Source organism: Lytechinus pictus, chromosome 3 (genome assembly GCF_037042905.1).
Source record: "Lytechinus pictus isolate F3 Inbred chromosome 3, Lp3.0, whole genome shotgun sequence".
Taxonomy (NCBI): domain Eukaryota; kingdom Metazoa; phylum Echinodermata; class Echinoidea; order Temnopleuroida; family Toxopneustidae; genus Lytechinus; species Lytechinus pictus.
Window position 1 is genome coordinate 80,052,009 of NC_087247.1, and position 23,749 is coordinate 80,075,757.

The 23,749-nt window shown below is 34.4% G+C and overlaps 1 protein-coding gene and 1 long non-coding RNA gene across 2 annotated transcripts in view; both read right to left on the reverse strand.

The window, feature by feature from the left end:
• LOC129258013 (cytoplasmic FMR1-interacting protein 2-like) overlaps window positions 1-2,639 on the reverse strand; it is a 31,708-nt gene extending 29,069 nt beyond the window's left edge. Inside the window, exons 1-2 of the mRNA XM_064096112.1 lie at window positions 2,580-2,639; window positions 1,928-2,029 (exon numbers count right to left, since the gene is read on the reverse strand). Coding sequence (XP_063952182.1) covers window positions 1,928-2,029; window positions 2,580-2,639 — 162 coding nt within the window. The remainder of the gene's footprint in view (window positions 1-1,927; window positions 2,030-2,579) is intronic.
• Window positions 2,640-12,259: 9,620 nt separating this feature from the next.
• LOC129256068 (uncharacterized) lies at window positions 12,260-20,992 on the reverse strand. Its single transcript, XR_008583899.2, has 3 exons — window positions 20,590-20,992; window positions 17,903-18,172; window positions 12,260-14,062 (listed from the first exon to the last, which is right to left on the reverse strand). It is a non-coding gene; the product is annotated as an uncharacterized LOC129256068 (long non-coding RNA).
• Between the last annotated feature and the right edge of the window lie 2,757 nt (window positions 20,993-23,749).

The following is a 23,749-nucleotide window of genomic DNA, read 5'->3' on the forward strand; positions in this document are numbered from 1 at the left end:
TGTCTTTTATTTAGAGTATTTTATTACCAATATGGCCCCTTTATTTCCTGATGTCCATCGAGCCTTATTTCCTATTATTGGGCTTTGCCAGGGCCTTGACAGGATGTAGGATTGTTTTTGTGTGTATTTTGGCTCTGGTACATGGGTATCAGTTTGAACTGCAATAGGAATCATTTCCAAGTTCCTATGTCCATGGGTTCATTGAAATAATAATTGTAACTAAAAATGATAAAGAAGAAATTAGAATCCAATATCAGGGGTGGTTACTTGCGGAAGTAAAATGAAAAATCCACTAAAACATCATTTTCTTGAACTCTTGGTTACACCATAGAGCTCTATGGTTACACCAAGTTAAATGTAGGCATTTTGAACTTTGTACCCGTGTTACTATTAACAGCATGTAATGCGTCAAGCTTCATTCTTTCTGATCAATATATTATATTTACCCAGTTTGTTTGATCTAGCGCATATGGAACACTATATAGCTTGAATCAATGAGGAAGTATCTCATGAGGAATACGCATTTAAAAATAAACAAGACATTTAATCAAAAAGGAAGGAAAGCTTACTCACAAAAAATATGTCTAGGTTGATAAAATAGAATCATTCCCAACAGATTTTAGTTCTTAGATATACCAGTAAGGAAGAAATTGAACATAAACTACAGGAAAATATTTTCATACAATATTGCAGATCAACATAAAACATCTAACAACAAAAAACATGAGTGGGGGTGAGATATTGTTAACACAACATTTGCTCTGGTCTTAATATCTCAGAGGGCATCTATACGGTTAGAGTTAAGATTATAATAGAGTTTTTCGTTCAGAATGATGTAAAGATAAGGATTAGGGTTTATTTAGTTTTGGAGGTTAGGTTTTAAGTTTGGTTTAACAATATCATGCAGATTTTCCATCAGAGCAATTGTCATGGAACCGAGTTATTAACTGACATGATATGAAAGTTAAACTTTAACTTGTGCCATCATACATTATGCAAGTGGCCCCAGTTACAGCTGTCTGAAAAATGAATGTGCATGATTCTATTAGAAAATGACTTTTTATTTCATTCCTTGGCTGGATTTTAAATGCATCTATATCTTGACAGACAGGCTAGCTGTTTCATATTTTCGACATGTTTCAAAGTTTAATCTAATACTGCTTCATACAAATGTATGACAAAGACAGACATCACTGGTAGACTGAGTATGTGAAAGGACCTTCATGAACACATTTATTGACTTGGTATGATACAAAACATGATTAAAATAACTAATGGATGGGATAAGAAGCAAATTACACAATCAGATATACACTCTTAGTAGTTTAACAGTGAAGTATAGTGTTACTCTCCTACAATGAAAGTTTGCTGAAAGCTACTCCAGCCTGAATGTGTACAGAACATACATGTACCTACACAAGAGAGCATAACATTTCAATCACTAGGGAATTATTTCAAAGTTATTCCTCTATGGTTGCTTCAATCTTAAGATTCACATAAAAGTGTACAAAATCATAATATATATATATATATATATATATATAATGTTGTAACAAAAAACTATGTAAATGATCAAAGAGAGGTGGTAGAGTCCTCCAAAGGAACATAATTGTGTACTTGATATCATTATCATTCAGTTTCTCAGTAAACATTTACAGGGTTTGGAAGGCCTCTCACAGATGGCTCTTATCCAAATTTTATAAATACATGTATGTAGGCAAAATCATGAATCAAATGGCCAAAAATAGAATTTATTTTTCATCTAAGATACATTGAATGCATTTTGGTTGGTAAATGAGCAAAGAATGCAACACAACAAATTAAGATCATACACAGTTAGAAAGGTGGGGGGGGGGGGGAGATAATACAGACCTGTAATTAATCTACTTGATAATCCATCAATTACAATGGGCTATGGTGAATTTACCTGAAAATGCATAAAGGCAATAAGCTTGGCAATCTCTGGTTTCATGATTTCAATGAATGTCTCTTTGATCTCTCTTCTGTTCTCCTGGAGATTGGATTTGATCTAGAGGAATCAATTAGGAAACATACAAAAACATAAATCAAACAATGACAAACATTTGACTGTGACCAGACATGGTAGCTCAGTGGTAAAGCATCCATCTTATAAAGAGGAGGTTGTGGGTTTGATCAAGGGCCAAGTGACATCACAGACTTAAGGTGGTTTCAAACCGCCTCCATCATGAGAATCCCCGTTAAATTATGAGAACTTTTTTAGGCTAAAAAATACCCTTTAATTATTCCTACATTCACACCGCCCCGAAACATACCCTTCGGGATAAGTTCCTGAAGTTACGAGCATGCGCAGTATGATCTGATAAGCAAGCGAGGCGCGAGATTCAAAATCACTCTCTCATCAAGTTCCCGTAAATTGCTTTCACATTGCCAAAATACCTGCGACCTTGGAAAAATCCCCGCGAAAGTTCTCATAATTTTGACAAGTACCTACAATTTAGTGGGTATTTTCTTTCGGGGAGATTACGCGTAATTTGCTTTCACATTGCCAATTTACCTGGTAATTTCTGATCAAGGTAAATTTCCTGATCAGAAAATACCTGGAACTGACGAACTTCGAGGTGGTCTGAAACCACCTTTAGGCATATAAAATGGGACATTCTTCCTTCTAGCTAGATACTCAGCATTAATTAGATTGGAGAAGGGTAATACATTATGTGATGCAAGGTCCAATTTTATCAGTTTCATACTAAAAAATTGGCTACCCTGGTTAAATAACATGCAATTATTCTTGTTGTGTAAGCATTCATCATTTAAATTAGCAATGAATTGTGAATGGAGCATTCATCATTATGTCGTATGCAATGCGATAGCCTGAATGGTACATGTAGCTTAAAAAGTGTATTTCATGAACCTAAATCTAGAAATAAATGCTCAAAGAACAGCCTCTGTTGCTCCTCTCATCCCTTTCTAGTGAGGGACCAAAAAACGCCTTTGAAATCTACTTTATTTCTACTGTCACTGAATTTGAATCCCTTTACCTCTTTCAAAACAGAGAAATCTAGATCTGCAAATACATGATGAAAAGAGTTTTTTTCTTCTTTTACTTAGTTGACTGATGTTCAATAATTGTCATCTTAAAAAAAAACATACTATATCCATGTATATAGTTTATAAATCAAACTTCATTGTCATGATAACTCAGTTTTTAATTTTTCATAAAATTTCAATCAAACAGGAAATATAACCTCCTCAAGTTTGTTTTCCTCAAATCTTCAATCAAATTCTATTTCAAGTCCAGGTAGAACTGAACAAGTTACTTGCAATGATGGTTGAAAATTGAAGGAAATTTAAAAAGACTTCCCTCTTGCTACATGACATGCGGAAACCTACTGGATAAGAATCAACTCATTTTCCTTTCAAACTGTTTTGATAACCGTGGGATAATAAGGAAACTCAGTTGAAGGCTTAGGAAGGAAAACATAATAATGTCTTGAAGGAAATTGTGGGGATTAATACCATTTTATCCCTGGAGCTATAAAAGGAAATTAATACATACTGTTTGAAATTGTCCTTATCAAATCCATAACATGAAGATCTATACATCCTTTCTCATCACCTAAACTCTATTTATTATGTTCTATTTAGGTGTTTATTTGATTTCAAATGTTATCTTCCTCAAGTGGCATGCCTTTTCTCATACCAGCAAACCAGCTAGGCCTTAACACCAAATAAGATTTTGAAGATATTTTGGTATAATTTGTACATTTCTTGGAAATGGAATTAACCATAAAACAAAACCAATCCATAACAGTACACATTAGTGTACTAAACTCAATTTGAAAAACAAGCAACTTGATTTGGTTTTAAACAAACTTTATTCTAATTCAATCTAAAATCCAATTTCAATTCATTTCTTATTCAAACATGAAGCCAATGCAAAGTTGCATATTAAATTCATCTTTTGTATTAAGCCAAAATATAACAAATAATAATGGATTATTAATTTCATTTTGACAAATTGGGGGAATTGGATGATATCAAGATTATCATCACTGTATTCATGAGATTATCTTCAAAATAGAGACCCAATCTGAAACCTGCCATATATACACTGCTTACTCTCATAATTAATGACACCTTTGAATTTCAAATTACAGGCACTTGTATTATACCATGAAAATTGAATTAAACAAATATAAAAAAGAGCCTAACTAATCTGCAAGGCCAATGAGAATGTTATTGATCCATATTGGAAGGGCAACCAAGGTCTATGGTCTTCAATTCATAGATTGATATAGTCTTATTTCATAAAGGCCTACACTGGCATTCAATGCAAACTGGAACAAATTAATATCAACACAAGTTCTATACTGTGCTACAGAAACAAACTAGGGTTTTGAGTTAGCGCTTTAAGTTGATAAGTGATTAATAAATTGTTACAGCAAGCAAATTCTGTGAGTCACAATGTCTGGTTGATCACTATCAGTATTCAGTATCATAAACCCTCCTCTCGTTGCATTGAGTCTCTTGTGTGCTAATAAACGATGATGTTTAAATCAATGCAGTCCTACAGAACACATTTTTCAAAGTTTTCTATTTCTTGTTTTTGTTTTTTAATTTGGTTCTGAATTCTGATCGACATCTAAATGTAAAATCCCAATATTCAATCCAACAACACCATAACAAATTTACAGTGAATTGTACATTCCAGTTATAGCCTCTGACCCAAATTCATGAACACGTTAATACAGAGTACACGATCAGCTGGCCCCTACTTTACTCCAAATGACATGGTTGACTGACCAAGAGTTAAAAGAGACAAACAATGACAAATAGAAGCATAAAATGTATGGCCTTAGAAAACTTTGGTTAATCTCAACTTTGAATAGTCAGACTATCAGATCAGTTTTCAACTTTAACCTTTAAATTGTGAAATTCCAACTGAGACTATTGTGCTCTAAAAGCAATAACAAAATATCAGGGCAAATGTGTAGTAGTTCACAGGTAACAATTCACCCATACCCAGCCAACACCCACTTATTTACATTACCTCATATGTGGCAAAAGTTCACAAATAAGAACTATTCTATTGTATCATATTCTGATTATGTAGCTAGTTTTCAATGATTCCCTTCTGCTCATTAATTCCATGCATTTATCATACAATTCCCTGCACATATAACTGATAACTAACTAGCTGCAAAAACTGCAATACTTAAAACATTAGAAATGAGGATATTGAGGATTTTAGTGCAGTTTTTATGAATAAGTACAGAGCTAGATCAGATAGATAGACAGACAGACAGACAGACAGATAGATAGATAGATAGATGTTTATTCATACATCATGGCGGCCACACCGGATTGTGATGCATTTTAATTAACAACAGGGTAGGCATCTCTTTCAATTCATACTTTCTGTTTATAAGAGCCAGAAAATATCCTTGGTAATTATTCGGACATTGTGTGTTTATAAATTTGAACAGAAGATGCAACTGCATGTTTTTCTTACCTAGATTCATAATCATCTATTAAACAAATATGATTTCTTCAATATTGCCTTAGATATGATAGCGTAGGTAGTATAATGTATTAAAGGTCAAGTCCTCCCCAAAAAAATGTTGATTTGAATAAACAGAGAAAATCAAACTATCATAATGCTGAAAATGTCATCAAAATTGGATGGAAAATACGACAATGACATTTTAGAGTTTCGCTAATTTTTCACAAAACAGTGATATGCACAACTCAGTGACATTCAAATGAGGCAGTCGATGATGTCACTCCCTCACTATTTCTTTTGTTCTTTATTGTTTGAATTATACAATATTTCACTTTTACAGATTTCCCAATAATAACCATATATTATTAAACAACATTGCTAATTCCACATGTTCAGGGAGGAATTAATCGTTGTTTCACTTGATAATGAGGAGAAAATTAGAATATTTCATATAATAAAATACAACAGAAATCGTGAGTGGATAACATCATCAGTCTCCTCATTTGCATACCAACCAGAATGTGCATATAACTGTTTTGTGAAATTACGCAAAACTTTAAAATGTTTCATATTTTTCATCTGATTTTTATGAAATTTTCAGTGTTATGCTTGATGGATTTTTCTCTTTTTGTTCAAATCAACTTCTTGTTGGGGATGGATTTGTCCTTTAATAACATTAATTGATATTCATGTTAAAACATATCTTACCAGCATAGAAAATGAATGGCTGTGACTGAAAGAGAGTTAAACATGCCCTTAGTTTTACAAGACACAAAGGTAAATGAGTTTCAGTTTCTTTTAGACTTCTATTTTTTGGCATGCAGTAGTGAATAGAATGCATTTCGACTAGGAAATGTCTCATTAACATTTCCCTAATTTCACCTATGAAATTTGTCTTCTGGAAGGTCTTCTTTATTCCTTTTAAATAGAGTGAGCAATGACATGCTTACATATTACCTACGTGATGAAGGCAAAATCAGGCCTCTACAAAAAAAAAATTCATCACTTGCCCTGTCGGGCAAGTGATTAAAAAAATTGCTTGCCCGATTTTTTTCAAAAATTCTTTTGCTCTTAATTATTCTTTTCTGTCCTGGCTGAACTTGATTTACTGGCGCTGCCCTTGGCATTTCTTTTTCTTGACTCTTGTTCAAGTTGTTCTGGCCGCCGATCACGACAACAAAAGTCGCCTATTTTAGTCTGACGACTCATTGTTTATTTGGTTTGAAGTTGAAGCCGAGTCCTGGCCAGGGTGACCAGATTTCACAAAATGAAATACGGTACAATCAACAACAAAAAAAGATCAAGAAAGAAGGCTACACAGTGTTAGACTTGTGAAAAAAGTACAGAATTGGAAGGGAGGGTGAACGAAAGAATGAAGGAGAGAAAGAAAAGAGATGAATTGAGAAGAAAGAAAGAAAAAAATGAAGGGGAAAATGAAGGAAATAATAAAAATATAAGAAAGTTCTAATAAAAGAAGGATGAGAGAATAAAAATAGATAAGGTTTCTGTCATTCTTTGAATTTAATATAGAAAGAAAACAAAAGAAAAGGGAAGATGAATGTGTGAAAGTCAAAACAAAGAAGAGAAAGACAAAAAGAAAGTAAGAAAAAAGGAGAAGGAAAGAAAGAATGAAGGAAAGAAAATTTTCCTTCATTCTTGGAAAGAAAGAAACAAAGAAAGAAGAAAACAGGAAGGAATGAAGAAAGGGAAAGAAAGTATAAGGGAAAAGAATAAGGACAAAATGAAATAAATAATGAAAGAAAGAAAGGAGGAAAGAGAAGGAGGAAAGAATGAAGGGAGGCCAGAATGAAAAAAAAAGAAATGGAAGGAGAGATAGAACGAAAATAAAAACGAGTGGAAGGGAGAAGGAATGAAGGAAACAAAAAAGGAAATGTAATAAAGAAGGCAAGTAAGAGAAAGAAGGAAAGAAAGAAAATGAACAGAGAGAGAGAGAGAGAAAGGATCAGGAAATAAAAATAGATATGTAACGAAAAAGGGCAAGAAGGAAAAATTAAGCTAGAAGGATAGAAAAGAAAGAAAGAGGAAAAAGTTCAAACTTCAAGCAAATAAAAACAATCCAATCATATAACAAAAATCCTAATGATATTTGGTGGTTTTTTTATATATAAAAAAAAAAAAAAAACTAAAATGTTTTAGAAATGAATAAAATACGGGACGTCTGGTCCTGGCCGAGTCAGTCCGAAGCTTGCATGCATTCAGCGCGATCTAGCTCGAGACTCGGCTGGCGAGATCGCTCGTGTACGTCCGTACATGCGCTCAGAGGGCGAGAGAGGGGTTTCCCCAGCTAGCTCCTTCGTCGATTAGTAGCCCATGCGCACATTGTAGTTTACATAGTAAGATGGCAGCCTCCATCGAACGACGTCCCGTTAAAGACCGTACGTTAGCCATTCTCTGATTGGTCAATTAAGGAAGTCTGATAGTGTGTGTGTGTTACGTGCAGTCTATGTAATTATAGTGGGCTCGAGTGGGCTACGTGGCCATACGCTCGCTATCGTTCGTTTACGACTAATGAGTAATATAGATTCGTGCGAATTAATTTCAGGTGATTTATGGGTTAAAACACATGTAGATCTACTTAATGTTGACGATATCGTGAACAACAGAGAATCAATGAACCCGAAACAGGACAAACTCAGCATTAAATTATGCACTGTCATTAATACAGAGCTAGCATAACTCGTTAGAGGTACAGGTATGTGTGCGCGCGTACGAAGTTAGATGCGAGACCAGTTGTTTTTCGAAAATGGAACAGTGCAATTACCACAATTAGAGTACCAAATTCACTCATAAATTCAAGGGACGCGAGCGCGTGTTCTGCAGCATACCATACGTGGAGTTGAAATTTGAAAACATATCAACAACATCAACTCGTAGATTTTATTTCCCCATTATAAAAGCATCTATAAGTCTAATTTAATATGATTTCATGAAATTACAATTTACAATTATTTTTTTACTTGGTGGAAGATTCAATGCACTAAGAGTTAGAAAAACGAAACCTTTTAATTTTAGGGTAGGGTAGATAGGATTATTTAATTTTGTAGAAATATTTTCATCATGATAATCTTTAATATATAAGGCAAAAAGTGTTATAGTAGGCCCTAAATATTGTAATAGAATTTCAAATACAAAAATAAAAATACATTTAATAATTTCATAAAGCCATTGCAAAACATTATTTTCTTTTTAAGCACATTTAGACATCTACAGAAGTTTGCATAACCTGTTAATAATTTATGTATATGTCATGAAAATGGCAACACGGCTGTCTCTAATTGTCATATACACTATATGTCATGAAAATGGCAACACAGCAGTCTCTAAATGCTTTATACACTATATGTCTAGAAAATGGCAACACGGCTGTCTCTAATTGTCATATAAACTATATGTCATGAAAATGGCAACACGGCTGTCTCTAATTGTCATATAAACTATATGTCATGAAAATGGCAACACGGCTGTCTCTAATTGTCATAGAAACTATATGTCATGAAAATGGCAACATAGTTTATAGGAGTCATATATTATAATATAATCTTCAGTTTATGCACTATATGTTTACCTTATAAGTAGCATATTTAAGTCTATCACTATAAAACGGTCCATTTTCCCATAGCACATCACGTTTTAATAACATTTCGAAAAGGTCTCATTTATGTTTTCCAAATAATGTTTTGTAATAACGTTTTTATAACATTAATAAAACATTTTAATCATACGCTTAATATTTGAATAATTGTTGTCCAATTCAGAATTCCTTGGAGAATCTTTCATTTGCAGTTGTGTGATATTAAAATTAGGAAAACCACCTGAATACGGTGATAGCGAACCTGTGAAGATCGTTTCAATTACTATCTTGCAAAAATAACGTCCTTCATTTGAATTCGGTGGCCCAGTGTATAGTCTGTACGTACATGCACAGGATATACGTCCTTAACCGACCAATCAGAGAATGGCTAACGTGCTGTCTTTAACGGGACGTATGACGTATCGAACGGGACCGCTGGAGATAAATTGTCGCCTTTTGTCTGTAAATTGGCGCTGATTTGACATGTTTCCACTGTTTTTTTACTGGTATGACATTGTATGAGAGATAATTGGCCGATAATTGCAATTTGTCAAAAAATTATTAAACTTTACTGTCAATTTATCTTTTTCATTTTCAAAACAACCACTTGCCTGATCGGGCAATTGACTTTAAGAAATGCTTGCCCGCACATCATTTTCACTTGCCCCGGGCAAGCGGGTTTGTCGCGCCCTGCAAAATGTAGCTTTTTCTTTGAGGGTTTTTCCTAAATCCCAGTAAATGAAGATTTAACTCTTTGAACCCCAAAAGCCCTAATACCGGCTTCAAGTCATGTGATTAAAAAAGCAAGAGTTTTTAGGTATCAGGTGACCTTTAAAAATTATGTCATTTTAGAGATATTCATAACTTCAATTTATAATTTCATCGATGGTTCGCCTTCATTTATAAGGTTTTAGCATAAAATATGACCAAAATATTCTACCCTACCAAGGAGGTTCATGCGATGATGCACGGTGAGTAGCATATGTACTACAAGTAAGCTATTGTTGAATTTTCTACTTTCAAATGAGTGATTTTGAGATTATCATTAGTACAAGAAGCTAAACAACATCAGCCGTGCCAGGCCGGGTATCAGCAGAGAAGGTGCCGCTGACATGGCTGGGCTCGAATCATAACAATAGATCATTTATTTCATATGTCATGTATTCTTTAATAAGCTTGATCAGGTTGAGGGTCATGATCATTCCAATTAATTCAGGGTTCAAAGGGTTAAGAAAGATTTTTTGTTTTAATCAGATTATTCTGCAACATGTACATAGGCCTACAGTGGGCATATTACACATTTATTACAGGGTCTCTTATCTACGCATGGAATCTGACTGACCTTTAAACTAAACTTCCTCTATCTGTCACAGCCTAGTAACACTCAATAGTTTGGAATTTGAGAGCACTGTACATGACCAGGTAAACAAGTCTTAATTCTGACAACAAATAAATACAAAGGCAAAAAGAAGCTGCTGAAAACTGCTTATCTAATAAAAGAGAGCCAATGGAGTAAATTAGAAAGTCAAAAAGGGGCCTAAGCTTTCGATCCTAGCAGAATCTTCGTCGGAGGCAAAATGACAAACATATAAAGTGGAACAACCATGATATAGACCACAAACAAGCTACAGCAACACTAGAAACAAGGAGACAAAAGGGGCATTTGTGAGAAGAGAAGACCAATCAGGTTAGTGAAGGGGATGAAAGAAAAGGAGTAGGCAGCCACAAAGGGAAGTTAGTGTAAGTAAGGCCAGTAAAAGACCTCAAGCCAAGAGGGATTAAAATAATGAGGCAGGCAACATCAAACAGGATCTGGAACAAAACAGTGATAATGGGATGAAAAACAAGAGAATTAGTGAGAGGTGGGTCTAACAGGTTACAAAGAAAGGCTTAATAAACTGGTGCATAAGAGTGGGGGAAAAAAGGAAAAGAATGGGGAACAACTGATAATGTGCTAAAGACATATAAGTATATATGATAAAGCATTAAACAAACTAAGAGAAGAAGGTTTATAAGTGTAAATATGTATCTATAAGTGATATGTATATAAATATATCCAAAAAAGAAATGTATATGAACAAATATAAAATACACATATGGTGAAACTGATATTGTAATCCGCTAGGTGTGATGGGAAAAAAACATAAGACTATATAGTAGAAATAAAAAAAAAAAAAAAAAAAAAAAACCTGTATATGTGAAAAAGAGGAAGCAGATTGCCTAAAAAGGTAAAAGCAAATATAGAAGAGAGGGGGTGTATTATGAAGAAACCATAGTATACATGAAAATAAGCAAATGTGGTAAATCTAAAAGAGGTGAGTGGAGAAAAAACAAATATATATATATATATAATAATTAGTATATCGCCTGAACAAGGAAGGAAAAATTGGAGCTGAGCTTGTATGAGATATGGGAGGAAAGTAGAGTAAGAAACTATAATGTAACTATTCAAAAGAGCTGAGGGGGAGAATTATATGTATATATATTTATTTCAAATAAATACCAAAAAAGGTGGGGAAAATATTCATTTATAGCATTAGGGTTCTCTAAAGTTTTTTAACATTGTTATTGTTGTCTCCATCATATTAAGTTGACATGAAATTAGGAGCTTACGGCTGCAAATGATTTTATTCACAAACTAGTTTACTTTAGCATTGAATTTATCATTATTATTATTGCATCATTATCATCATAATCATCATCATGTTATTGATGGATGCACTTCCTGCAAAATTTATGATTTTTTTTTCATATGAAGGAATATCAATTTTTTAGTGTTCATTTGTTTGTAGTTTGGGGGTGGGGTATTCTTCATACATATATTACAAATTATTTTGAAAATTCATTCAAAAAGTATCAAGTTTTAGGTTCATTAAATTGTTACATAATTTTCAAGAACTTTCTATTGGAGGGATATCCTCATCAAATAAGATAACTAAAGGCCTGTAAACTGATCTGAGGCAATGCAATAAATCTGTTTAAAATAAAGAAAATGATAACAGATAGGGTTAATAGCTATTGCAATATTACAAAAAATACTGCAATCATAATATGCAATTTTGATGTAGAATGGATAATAAATACAATTTAAAATTTTAGGTATGATTGCCAAATTTATTTTCAATGAATGACAGTAAGATCTGGTCATATTTTGTTGGAATGGAAAGGTTTTTTTTTTTTTTGCATTCAGTATTTTATTTTGGGATGGTTAACGGCATACAGAAAGATGTCATAACAGTATTCTAAATTTATAGATGAATCCCGATGAGTGCCTATCATGATAGAATTGGAAGATAAAACAAACCTGGGTGGATACCTAAAAAAGCCACCTTTACGCTACAATCACACTAACAATTGTGACTCCAAATTGATTGAAGATACATGTATACCATATAACAGCTTTGAAGAATCAAATTCATTGGTGTGACTGTCACATTTATACAGTCAATGAGCATTCTTGGAATGGCTGGGGGCAGTAAAGTTCAATCTCAAGTTACTATCCCAGTGGAAACCAGGAAAAGAGGTCTTTCATCTCAAAAGAAGGGGTGGACTTTATGGTACAAAATTATTAAAGGGAAAGTCTACCCATCAAGTGAACTTTAAATATTTTGGAACACAAAACTAGAGGGATACTGAGTAACTACATGTAACAATGACGTTGGTTTTCATGCACAGCTCAACATTAGTATTATATTAACTATGTACAGTATGCTGGACATGTTGTGTATTGAACTCATTAATAATTGAATAATCAACAAAATAATCAACAAAATAATCCTGTAATCACATGGGCAGATGTTTCACAATACTTTAAATGTCAACAATTCTTTACTTTAATATACAACCAAATAATTCAAAACAAGCACTGTGTGCTGTAAATTGAATATTCATGCTGGGGGGGGGGGTAGAGCTCTACCTATTTGTGAGATTTTGAGAGATTATAAAAATTCTTTCTTTCTTTTTTGTAAACATGCATGGGAAGTAAAACCCAAAATATTCAACTTTTGTATTAGCCATGCTTGCCATTTATACTTGGTAGATTTTTATTTCTTTTTAAGTAACTTTTATCAAAGTCATCTGAACATTAACAAACCTTCCTAATAAAACATAAATGAATGTGTAGGTCTATAAATTTCTGATTCATACATTTAGGCTTCAAATCATAATGGGGTTTGTATTTATCATGTAGGCTATTTTTTTTTACACAAAACTATTTTCAAGTGAGACAGAACAACTCGACATGTACCAAAATAAACTAAAGTCCATCAATATAAAAAATATCCCCCCCCCCCAAAAAAAAGGGGCCACAATGCTATTTCAGTATAACATTAACAAGTTTAAATCAATCAAAATCATTTAATTGACTCATGAGTCATCATATATACATGTAAAACTATGTATACATCCTGTTGCCAAAATTATGCATATGGTTCACTATAAAGATAAGGTTTTAAACCACCACTTTTTTAAGTGCAAGACAAAACAATCATAGAACATGACAATGATATGATTGGGAGCCCACCTTCATTTGAGAAAAGAAAAGACTGCAACAAATAAGAACCAAAAATATAGAAACTATATGCCATTTAACCCCCCCCCCCCCCCAAACAAAAAAAAATAAAATAAAATAAATAAATAAATAAAATCCTACATTTAACCCCCCCCCAAAAAAAAAAAAACCAATAAAATCCTACTTGTATCAACTTGAAATGTTTGTTCTACTATGATCCTCATCATGTAATAACAAGTGGACAATAATAGATTTCCTTTGATGACTGGACTAATTTGCTTTTCAATTTGAAAATAAGTATGTAGGAAACTGAAAGGAAGTAATTACCAAAACAACCATTCATGTAAGGTTTATTTCTGAAACAATGACATTGCCCAATGATAATACAGCATCTTACCGAAGGTACGGCTCTGGCACAACTCCTCCATGTATACAACATCACTGCATGTTCCTCCCCTTCTTTCAGAATGTTGTTCTGTTGAAAATAAACAAGGCAAAAGCAATTTTGTGTCTCGCCCACTTATGAAAATAACCAGAAATATCGTGATTTGCGAGGGCACGTAAGAGAATTATATCGAAACTTCATTGTGAAATGACTGGGATGGAATAACACTTGTCATCAGAGCCTTGGACGTAAACTTTAATGTTGACCTGAAAATGACCTTTGACCTTACCATGTGACCTCCGACTGCAGCATAACATGCAGGTCGCCTAAGTACATCTACCATCCAAGTTTTGTTGAAAAGTGACTTACGGTTGCGGAGTTAGGTGTCATAAGAGAGTCTTGCATGTAAACTTTAACGTTGACCTGAAAATGACCTTTGACCTTACCATGTGACCTCAGACTGCAGCATAACATGCAGGTCCCCCAAGTCCATCTACCATCCAAGTTTGGTTGAAAAGCAACATACGGTTGCGGAGTTAGGTGTCATAAGAGAGTCTTGCATGTAAACTTTAACGTTGACCTGAAAAAGACCTTTGACCTTACCATGTGACCTCAGACTGCAGCATAACATGCAGGTCCCCCAAGTCCATCTACCATCCAAGTTTGGGTGAAAAGCAACTTACGGTTGTGGAGTTTTGTGTCATTACAGGTTTGTGACGGACGGACGACATTTGGATCCCTAAGTCTCGCCTTCACCTCTGGTGGGCGAGACAAAAATGAAAGTTGTAGAAATCAAAATTTGAATGCACTGCAACCACAATCTCTCACAAATATCTGTAGATTTGTTAGTGGTGGTGAGCTTGCTTTTTAATTTCCATTAAAATAACATCAAAAATGAATAAAAAATGAAAAACCTTCTATTACAAACATTACTAACATATCTTTTTTTTAATTTGAAACAAGTGTAGTATTTATTCTACAGTGCTGACTGGTAATTACTATTCACCATATTTTATGTATTTGTAATATGAATTACTTGGCACTATGTCACCAACACATACACTAAATAATCAAGTCCAAGCCAGTATATTTAGTTCCAAATTCCAAGACTTTTATCCGGCATCACCGGTTACTATGGCAGCGTAATGTGCAGATGTCAGTGACGTCATGTTTTTTCACATCAATGCGCGTACATGTATAATCGATAATGACCAATACATGACACTATACAGTGCGTATAAAAAAAAACGGGACAGTTTTGAAAAGTCTATAAAAAATTGTTTCAAATTATAGATGCTCTGAAATCTTATCTTTGAAATGCCATTAACAAAATAAATTTTGTTCATGTTTGAGCGCACATGGGACGTTTTTGTCGGGGGTTCAAAAAGAGGCTTGCGCCACAATGGCAGAATGAGAAATTTGATGATCAGACTTCTTGCTAATCAGCAGACTTCCTCTTAACCTTTTCATTATCTTTGCCACGATTTTTGAATTATGCTGTAAAATTTCATTTACATATTTATTTATTTACTTGAATAATTTTTTTTCATTTAAACTTCTTTTACCTTTGAATTCTCCTTCATAAGTAAGAAAATATTTTTTTTTATCAACCAAGTAAGAAGATTTGCATTATTTATTTGGAAAACTTGTAATTATTCAAATTCTTTTATTATGTGAAATGAATTATGTTATGGTACCTTTAAAAAACATAAATCCGATTTTCAAGGGGTTATTGATTCCTTGACCAAGTTTAATTATGTGCTTGACAGGACAAAGGATTCATGTCTTTCAATGGCAATTGTGTATTGATTCAATTTTGAAGGAGCTAGATACAGCAGATCAGATAAAATGTATCAAAAAGTTGTGAGTGAGCGAAGCGAGCAAGCAAAAATTTCCACTTTTTTATTGTGATAGATTTTGACATAATATTCAGAAAATAAATCATATTTCACTTTCTATCTTTCCTTGTATTTCCTTTCCACTTTTCTTTTTTTTATTGAAGGAGGGGGGGGGGAGCACCCCCGAGCCCCCAGTCAGACCGCAGGTCCCTATGCTAATGAGCAAAAAGGCCAGATTCATCCAAATCATCTCGTGGCTGAATCCTTCTCCTTGCAAAATCTCGTGATTCGTGAAATTTTCTTTCTCTAAGAATTTACCTGTTTTAACCTCAAGTTAAATGAAATATTATTGCACCATCAGATAGAGTAAAAGTTACTCTTTCATATTGGTCATTTATTTTGTATACAATATTTTGTTAAATAAGTAAATTTCTGGCCTGAAAATGTGCCTCAAAACTGAATTTTCTTTCTCTGTTTTCTTTTGCAAATTGTGCAAAACTTTTTATTTTGAGCCTCAATGATATCTATATCACCATAAAGCTGAATTTCTGTACTTTCTCACAATGCCACTCTTGATATGCGGCACCTTTTAATCGGGTCAAGATCACACTTTTCCCACCAAGGTACAAGACGAGATTTCTGAAATTTTGTACTTGCATGAAATCCAGAGTTCTGATTGGCTGGATAAGGTTCACAGAACAACAGGCGCGGGGTATTTGAGGAGATTACCACATGGGAAGTGTGACCTTCCCACGAACCCAGGCACTGGAACCGTTGGAATTTGCCATTGTGTGGTCTTTTTGACCAATCAGAGTGCAGTATTCTTGTTTTCAAGCTGCTTTATGTACCTGGCAAATGAAAAGTGTGATCTTGACCCGATTAAACCAATTCTTATTTTGAAACCTATATCATTTCAAAGCATACATATTCAGCTTTATCATGATATAAAAATCATTTGGGCTCAAACAAAAATAAAGTGTGAAAATAGCAGCTTTTGTCAGGTGAAAATATTTATTTTGTAGCATATTTTAGATCAAAATTTTAACCTATATCACAAAATCTTTGAATAAATCCAAACACATGACCTGAAAGAATAATTCATCTTCTTTACAATGGTACCAAATTCATGAAATTCGATGCACAATTAGAGCAGCAATGACCGAATGAAAAGAGGTGTTTTGGTCCGCATCAAGCTCATTAAATATGCAAAACATCTCAAGTCATGAATATCACTTGGATGAAAGAAGCCACTTTCTTGGGACCTGCAGTCTGACTGCCCGCCCATCTGCATGCCACTGTTCAAAGGCACCATAACCTTTGTAGCACACAATGAAACAATTTTTTTTTTAAATACACGCTCTCCCATACTTCGGTTGAATTTGTTTTGTTTTTGCTTAAGAAGGAATATTCAAATCTAAAAGAGAACATATTAAAAAGTAACAGCAACAGAACAATTCAAGCAAATAAACAGATTTGAAAATGAATTTTGACCGCATAATTCAAAAATTATTGGAAAGATAATGAAAGGGTTAAGAGGAAGTCTGCTGATTAGATCATCATATTTATCATTTATGCTATTTTGGCGTAAGCCTCCTTTTTAACCCAAGACAAAAACATTCCGTGTTCACTCAAGCATGAACGAAACGAATTTTTTTAATGGCATTTGAAAGATAAGGCTTCAGAGCACCTATCAACACTAAAATATAGACATCATAATTTTAAACAAAAATTTTATAGACTTTTCAAATCTGTCCCGTTTTTTTTAATACGCACTGTAGAAGGAAAAGTATACTTTTAATCAATAGTGATCAAGCTGCACTCAGATTATTTGAAGGTTTCATGACATTTGCTCTGCTGTAAATTCCACACACATTAATAGAATGACCAATTTCAATGCTGAAATTAACACTATGCCCTATCCTAAACCTAACATAACACCTTATTGCAACCCTAACCCTGAATCTTAAATAAAGCCCGGAGCAATTGTTGCCAGAGCAAATGTTGTGTCACCATTTGAACATTCTAATTCCCATGCCTAATGAAACATATTGATGAAAAGTTACTTATTAAGTTAACCACTGTAACTTCTTACCATTTCTGAATGCACTGTTGCTTCTTCCATGAACTTGGCAATACCAGTAATAAAAGCAGTCCTATCACTAAAATTAGTATCAAAGTTTGCATGGTAGGTCAGAGCTATTGTCTTAGCTTCGATCATAGGTTGAGGGTCAGGGGTCGGTAGATCACTTAACAGATCAACATTGGATATAGCCTCTTCCAAGGGTACTATAGGTGATCCCTGGCCCTGTGCTTGACCAGGTCCATTAGACATGGTGAATCAGCTGGATCCAACTAGTCTCTTCTGGAAGGAGGACAGAAATAGTTTATATTGGTTTGAAATTGACTTTTCTGCCTGTAAAGAAATTCAAACTTAATTTTAAAACAAAATGATAAAGCACATTAAAAACAGCTAAACTAAATTTTAAAAAGTTTATCACTCAAGAAAAAGAAATGGTTCCCACTTCAAATAGGAGAAGCAATCGCTGTCACAAAGAAGGCTTACCATTTTCTTCACATTTTGCAGAAAGGCAAGTGCTTTTTGTATTCTAAAAACCTAAACAAGAATTTAGTTAAAGTAAGTTCAATTTTTGGTATAGAAATTCAATTTTGATAGGAAATGGCTGAAAGCAATTCAAAAATGTTTATCATATATTCAGAATGCTTACTTAGAACAATTTTAAGGGAAATACAATGTAGTAATTCACGCTTGCTTGAAGTTATATTCATTTCACTTTTCAGTAAATGCTTTTCCTGGTGTAGCTAACACAGGAAACAATATATGGGACTATTGGCGGCGGAAGCCAAAAAATACCCCCAAAATGTAGAGACTCCAATTCTCTCACTTTCGGCAGGAGATCTCCCGCCGAAAGCCCATTTTCCCAAAATCTCCCATTCTCCCGCTTGAGATTTTATATCTCCCGCCCAGGCTCTGTTTCTCCCACATAAGATGTATTTTCTTCCCCTTTAAAGGGATGGTCCAGGCTGAAAGTATTTATAACTCAATAAATAGAGTAGAATTCACTGAGCAAAATGCAAAAAATTTCAACAAAATCGGATGACAAATAACAAAGTTATTGAATTTTAAAGTTTAGCAATATTTTGTGAAAACACTTGTTCTTTTTTATTTTATCATATGAAATTAGGTTTATTCAAATGTTTCCAAGAACTAGAAAAATTGGATTGACAACTGATTTAGTGCATTAGATATTCATTGCTGCAACTTATTTCATTATAAGGGAGACATATTATTCACACAAGTATAAAATAATGAAAAAGTTATGATTTTACGTAATAAAAAAAAAAAACGGAAAGTGGGGATGTGACATCATCAGCCCACCTAATGAATATTCATGACGACTGTTTTCACAAAATATTGCTAAACTTAGCTTTAAACTTCAATAACTTTATTATTTATCAAATTTTGATGAAATTTTCGGCATTTTGCTCAGTGAATTCTACTCTATGTTTTAAAGGAGAATGAAACTCTTGGAGCAAGTTAGCTTTTGTGAAAGCAGAAAAATCAAAGAATAAGATCAACAAAAGTTTGAGTAAAATAGGACTAGCAATAGAAGAGTTATGAGCATTTGAATGTCGAGATCACTAATGCTATGGAGATCCTCCCATTGGCAATGCGACCAAGATCTATGATGTCACAGATGAACAACTCTCCCCTTTTGGACACTGAAAATATACCCTAAAACATCACTTTTTGCTCATTCTAATCATTATGACAAACGATTCATGAATGATATAATGTTGTGAAACCTCTGTACTTGTCCTCTCATAAAGAGAACACCTCACCTTGTGATAGACTCTATAAAAGTGAGAATTTAAGTGAAATAAGTACTAAAGTAATGAGGGAGTTGTACGTGTGTGACATCACAGATCTTGGTCGCATTGCCAGTGGGAGGATCTACATGGCATTAGTGATCTCAATATTCAAATGCTCATAACTTTCTTATTATTTATCCAATCTTCCTCAAACTTTCAACAATATGTTTCTTTGATTTTTCTCTTTGATATGGATTCAGCTGGTTTCAAGGGTTTCATTCTCCTTTAAGATACAAATATTTTCAGCCTGGACCATCCCTTTAACTTACAAGTAAAGCTTTATGAAACACCCACCACATCAACATCTATCCAAGTTGTACAAATTATAAGCTTGTTTTTCTTCTCTCCTCTGTTGTTGTTTTTTTTTCAGATCACCAGACATGCATGTTGGTCATTTTTGTTGTTGTATGATTGCAAACTTGCAAACTGCTTTGAATTTTGTCTAGTTTAAAACATCAGTGAGCAATACAGGTTATAACCAATAACCAGTTAACCAAAAAGGCAAACTGGCAAAGTACACGAAAGTTTGACTGGGCAAGTTTAATAATACGGTTCAATGTTTTAATCAGTTGCAACACCACGCACATACATACTGTATACCCAGTTGTTGTGTGTCCGGACAGGTTGTGTGTCCGGACGATCAATTTTAGAAAGTCATTTGGAAAAATTTACAAGCTAAGTTTCATCAATTTTTCGTACAAAATGTAAGGAAATATTATGGAGAACAAAATGGAAGATGATTACAACTTTTGAATTCATATTTTTAGTGTAATCCAAAGACAAAAAAGAAGGCTTCAAAAATATAAAGTGTCCGGACACCCGACCCCCCATCCTACGTCTACGGTACAGTACGTTAATAGGCTACGGTATTACCAAACCGTTACTTACCTGTTGAACTCCAGTGGTAGACCAGTGCAGTCAGCCGATCACTTTGCTTACTTCAAAATGAACTCATGAACATTCATGACAGGCGTAGATTAAGGCCTCAAGTTGGAAGTGAATAGTTGCAAGATAGTGTGGCCTATATCCACATCGATTGAAAAGAGTCTGAAAAAAAAAAAAAAGGAAGTAGCTCTACATAACTGTCCTCCTGCCAAATCACCATTGGGGATTTCCCTATGTTGTCGCCGGTATAAGCTATTAGCTAGCTAGCTAGCTGTATAACTTATTGCAGCACTGCACTGCAACGCGAGACTCGCAGAGCTGGAAATGGGCGTTGTACGTGCATTCGCCGAGGGAACTCGAGAACAGTGCGTGAATTCGTTCAGTGTTTTTTGCCCAGACACCTTTCAAAATTCTGGGATTCACTCTTCACTGCCCGATATCCACTATTGGGGGGGGGGGGCTCGATTGAACCCCTGTATTCTAAAGCAAGTAAAATTGAGGAGGAAAGCAGTTTTCGGGGACGAAATAATACCTGATAATTCATACTGATGACTTTTTTTGCTGGTCAATTTTTTCAGCCAAGGAATCGAAAACTGGGCCGGCTGAATATGAGGCCTAGCTACTACTCCTACCCGGTACCCGGTACTCCTATAGGCTATGAAAGCAATTTTGTTAAAACATTTTTTTATAAGGAAGGGAGAGTGGGGGGTATATCCACATAGGCAGATCCAGGGGGCCCGAGGGCCGAGGGCCAGCCCCGGCCCCCCCCCCCCCTCTCATTGGCGGAGCAATAAAAAAAAGGGGGAGAAAGAAAAAAAAAGCAATAATTGAAGAAGGGAAAAGAGAGGAGACAAGAGAGCCAAGGAGGAGGAAGACGAGTGAATAAAATAAGATGAGGGGAAGACTTGGAAAATGATTCTAAAAAATCTTTCATGTCACTATATAAAATTTTCGCTCGCGCTTCTTGCTCGCATTGCTATAGTTTGATGAGATACATATTTTGCTCAATAGGGTGATATCAAGTTTTGAAGTCAATATACAAACCATATTGCAGCTTAATTGAACATCAAGCTTTCATTATTGTATTTTATTTTATTTACAAATTGATTTTCAAAAAGTGCTCAATATTTAAAATGCCCCTTTTATTATCCGAGTATCAAAATTTTCAGCTTGCCCTGCGCGCTCGCATTATTTCATTTGTAAAATACCTATTCTCTTCGTGTATTCCATAAAGTTCTCATAATATACGTTTTCAGGTTTAATTAACCTATCAACTAGCGCTGCGCGCTTGCATTTTGATTGGAGAGTGTTGTATACCTTTATAGTAATTCTATATTTACAATTCATTAATATTATCACACATTCTTTATCGTATTGCTGTTTAGGGTAATGCAGTCAATCCAAATTAGATAAACTTCTTAGATTACAAAAGAGAGCAATTCGTATAGTCATTATCTTTCATCTCCTTTATTCCGTAAACTTGATACTTGAAATATTTTCCATCTTTATCAATATTAAGTTGAAATATTGGGGTTTTTCTATATTAAAAATATTACCAACTACGAGCAGTTAAATGTTTTGTATCAATAATGCTGTACATTGTCATACTACACATATAAGTAGTTTGTTTCATGTAATTAGGAAAGCCCTATATATGTAAAAAAAAAAATTAAAAAAAAAAAAAAAGTTGTAAACGTTTTAGCTTCCCAACAATCTGGAATTGTATACCGAAATTTGTTCGCACCGCAAGTCTCTCCCCCCCCCCCCCCCCGTCCTAATTATTCATTCCTAGCACTGCTCTGGCCTCATATCAAAGCCACAACAATTCGTTGGTCAGCTGCGCACGAAAGTTTTCATTTACATGAAACATCAGAGGGCGTTAAGTCTAATTACCGAGTGGCTGACATGGACTCATGCGTCAAACAATATACAAATTATATAAATATAATTATTTGAAAAACATTTGAAAAACATTCAAATTATAAAAACCTCAGCGCGCACTGGTTACCTAGTTTCCTGCGCACAGTATGTGCGTGTTTGGTGTAACGCGCTTCGCGCGATCGCGACATGCATTGTTCAATGGTATTGAAAAGTTTTATCAGTTGCCTGAAGATCGCACCTCACGTAGGTTGCGTGAAACTCAGAGTTGCAATTAAATTTGATGAACCTCCAGTCAACCTTGTGAACTTGTGTTTATTATTCAAAGCTCTTCCTGTGAAGGACATCGAGCACTCTATACAAGGATAGTATTCCCGAAGTATATATATATATATATATATATATATATATATATACAGTGCGTCCCAGAAAAAACGAAACCGAGATTTAGCGATGATTTATCATAACTTAATCATAAATAAAATAGACAAATGACCTACCAATGTAAAGCTTAGAATCTCCTCTTTCATCTGGTATTACTTAGATTATTCCTAATTCACGCATGATTGGGCAAAAACAATTCGAAGAAAGGATGCCAAAAACTCATTTGGCGGGGGGTATCTGAATTATAAAATGAAAATCACATGACTAAAAAGTTCAATATCTTCTCTTTTCTTTGATACCTAAATGGAGGGAGCAAGCTTTGAAAATTGTATATTTAAAATATTTATATACATAGTTAAGTGTTTTTCCTTTATTTCATAAACAAGGGATTAGTGTGATATGGTATTGATTATTTGAGTTTATTTTGGCACCGACAAAAGCGCTACCCCTTCTTGCAAAATCCCCAAAGTAGTTTTGTGTACGGTGAGTGGGTACGGGCGTACGAGCACACCTTTGTGGGGGAGGGGGGGGGGGCGGGAGGGCTTAACAATATCAATATTGCCAGAATATCAGCCTTTTAGATTTTGTTAAGAGCAAGTGAGAAAAGTTGGTTATAAAAGCGTATGAATATTAATACATGTGCATTCAGACATAAAATTACTCCAAATTTTTAAGGATATTTTCAGCACTTTGTTGCCCGAATATTTGCAAATGACCCAGGTTCCCCGATTATCATCAATTTATAAAATATTTGGGGGCCAACACCCCCCGGGCTCATACGCCTATATGGGAAAGATCAAGTATACTGGTAGCAGGGGCCCGAGATGTGCGCCATACCAGTGGCGTACCTAGGATTTTCCACAGGGGGGGGGGGCAAAATCGCCCGGCAAAAAAATTTGAC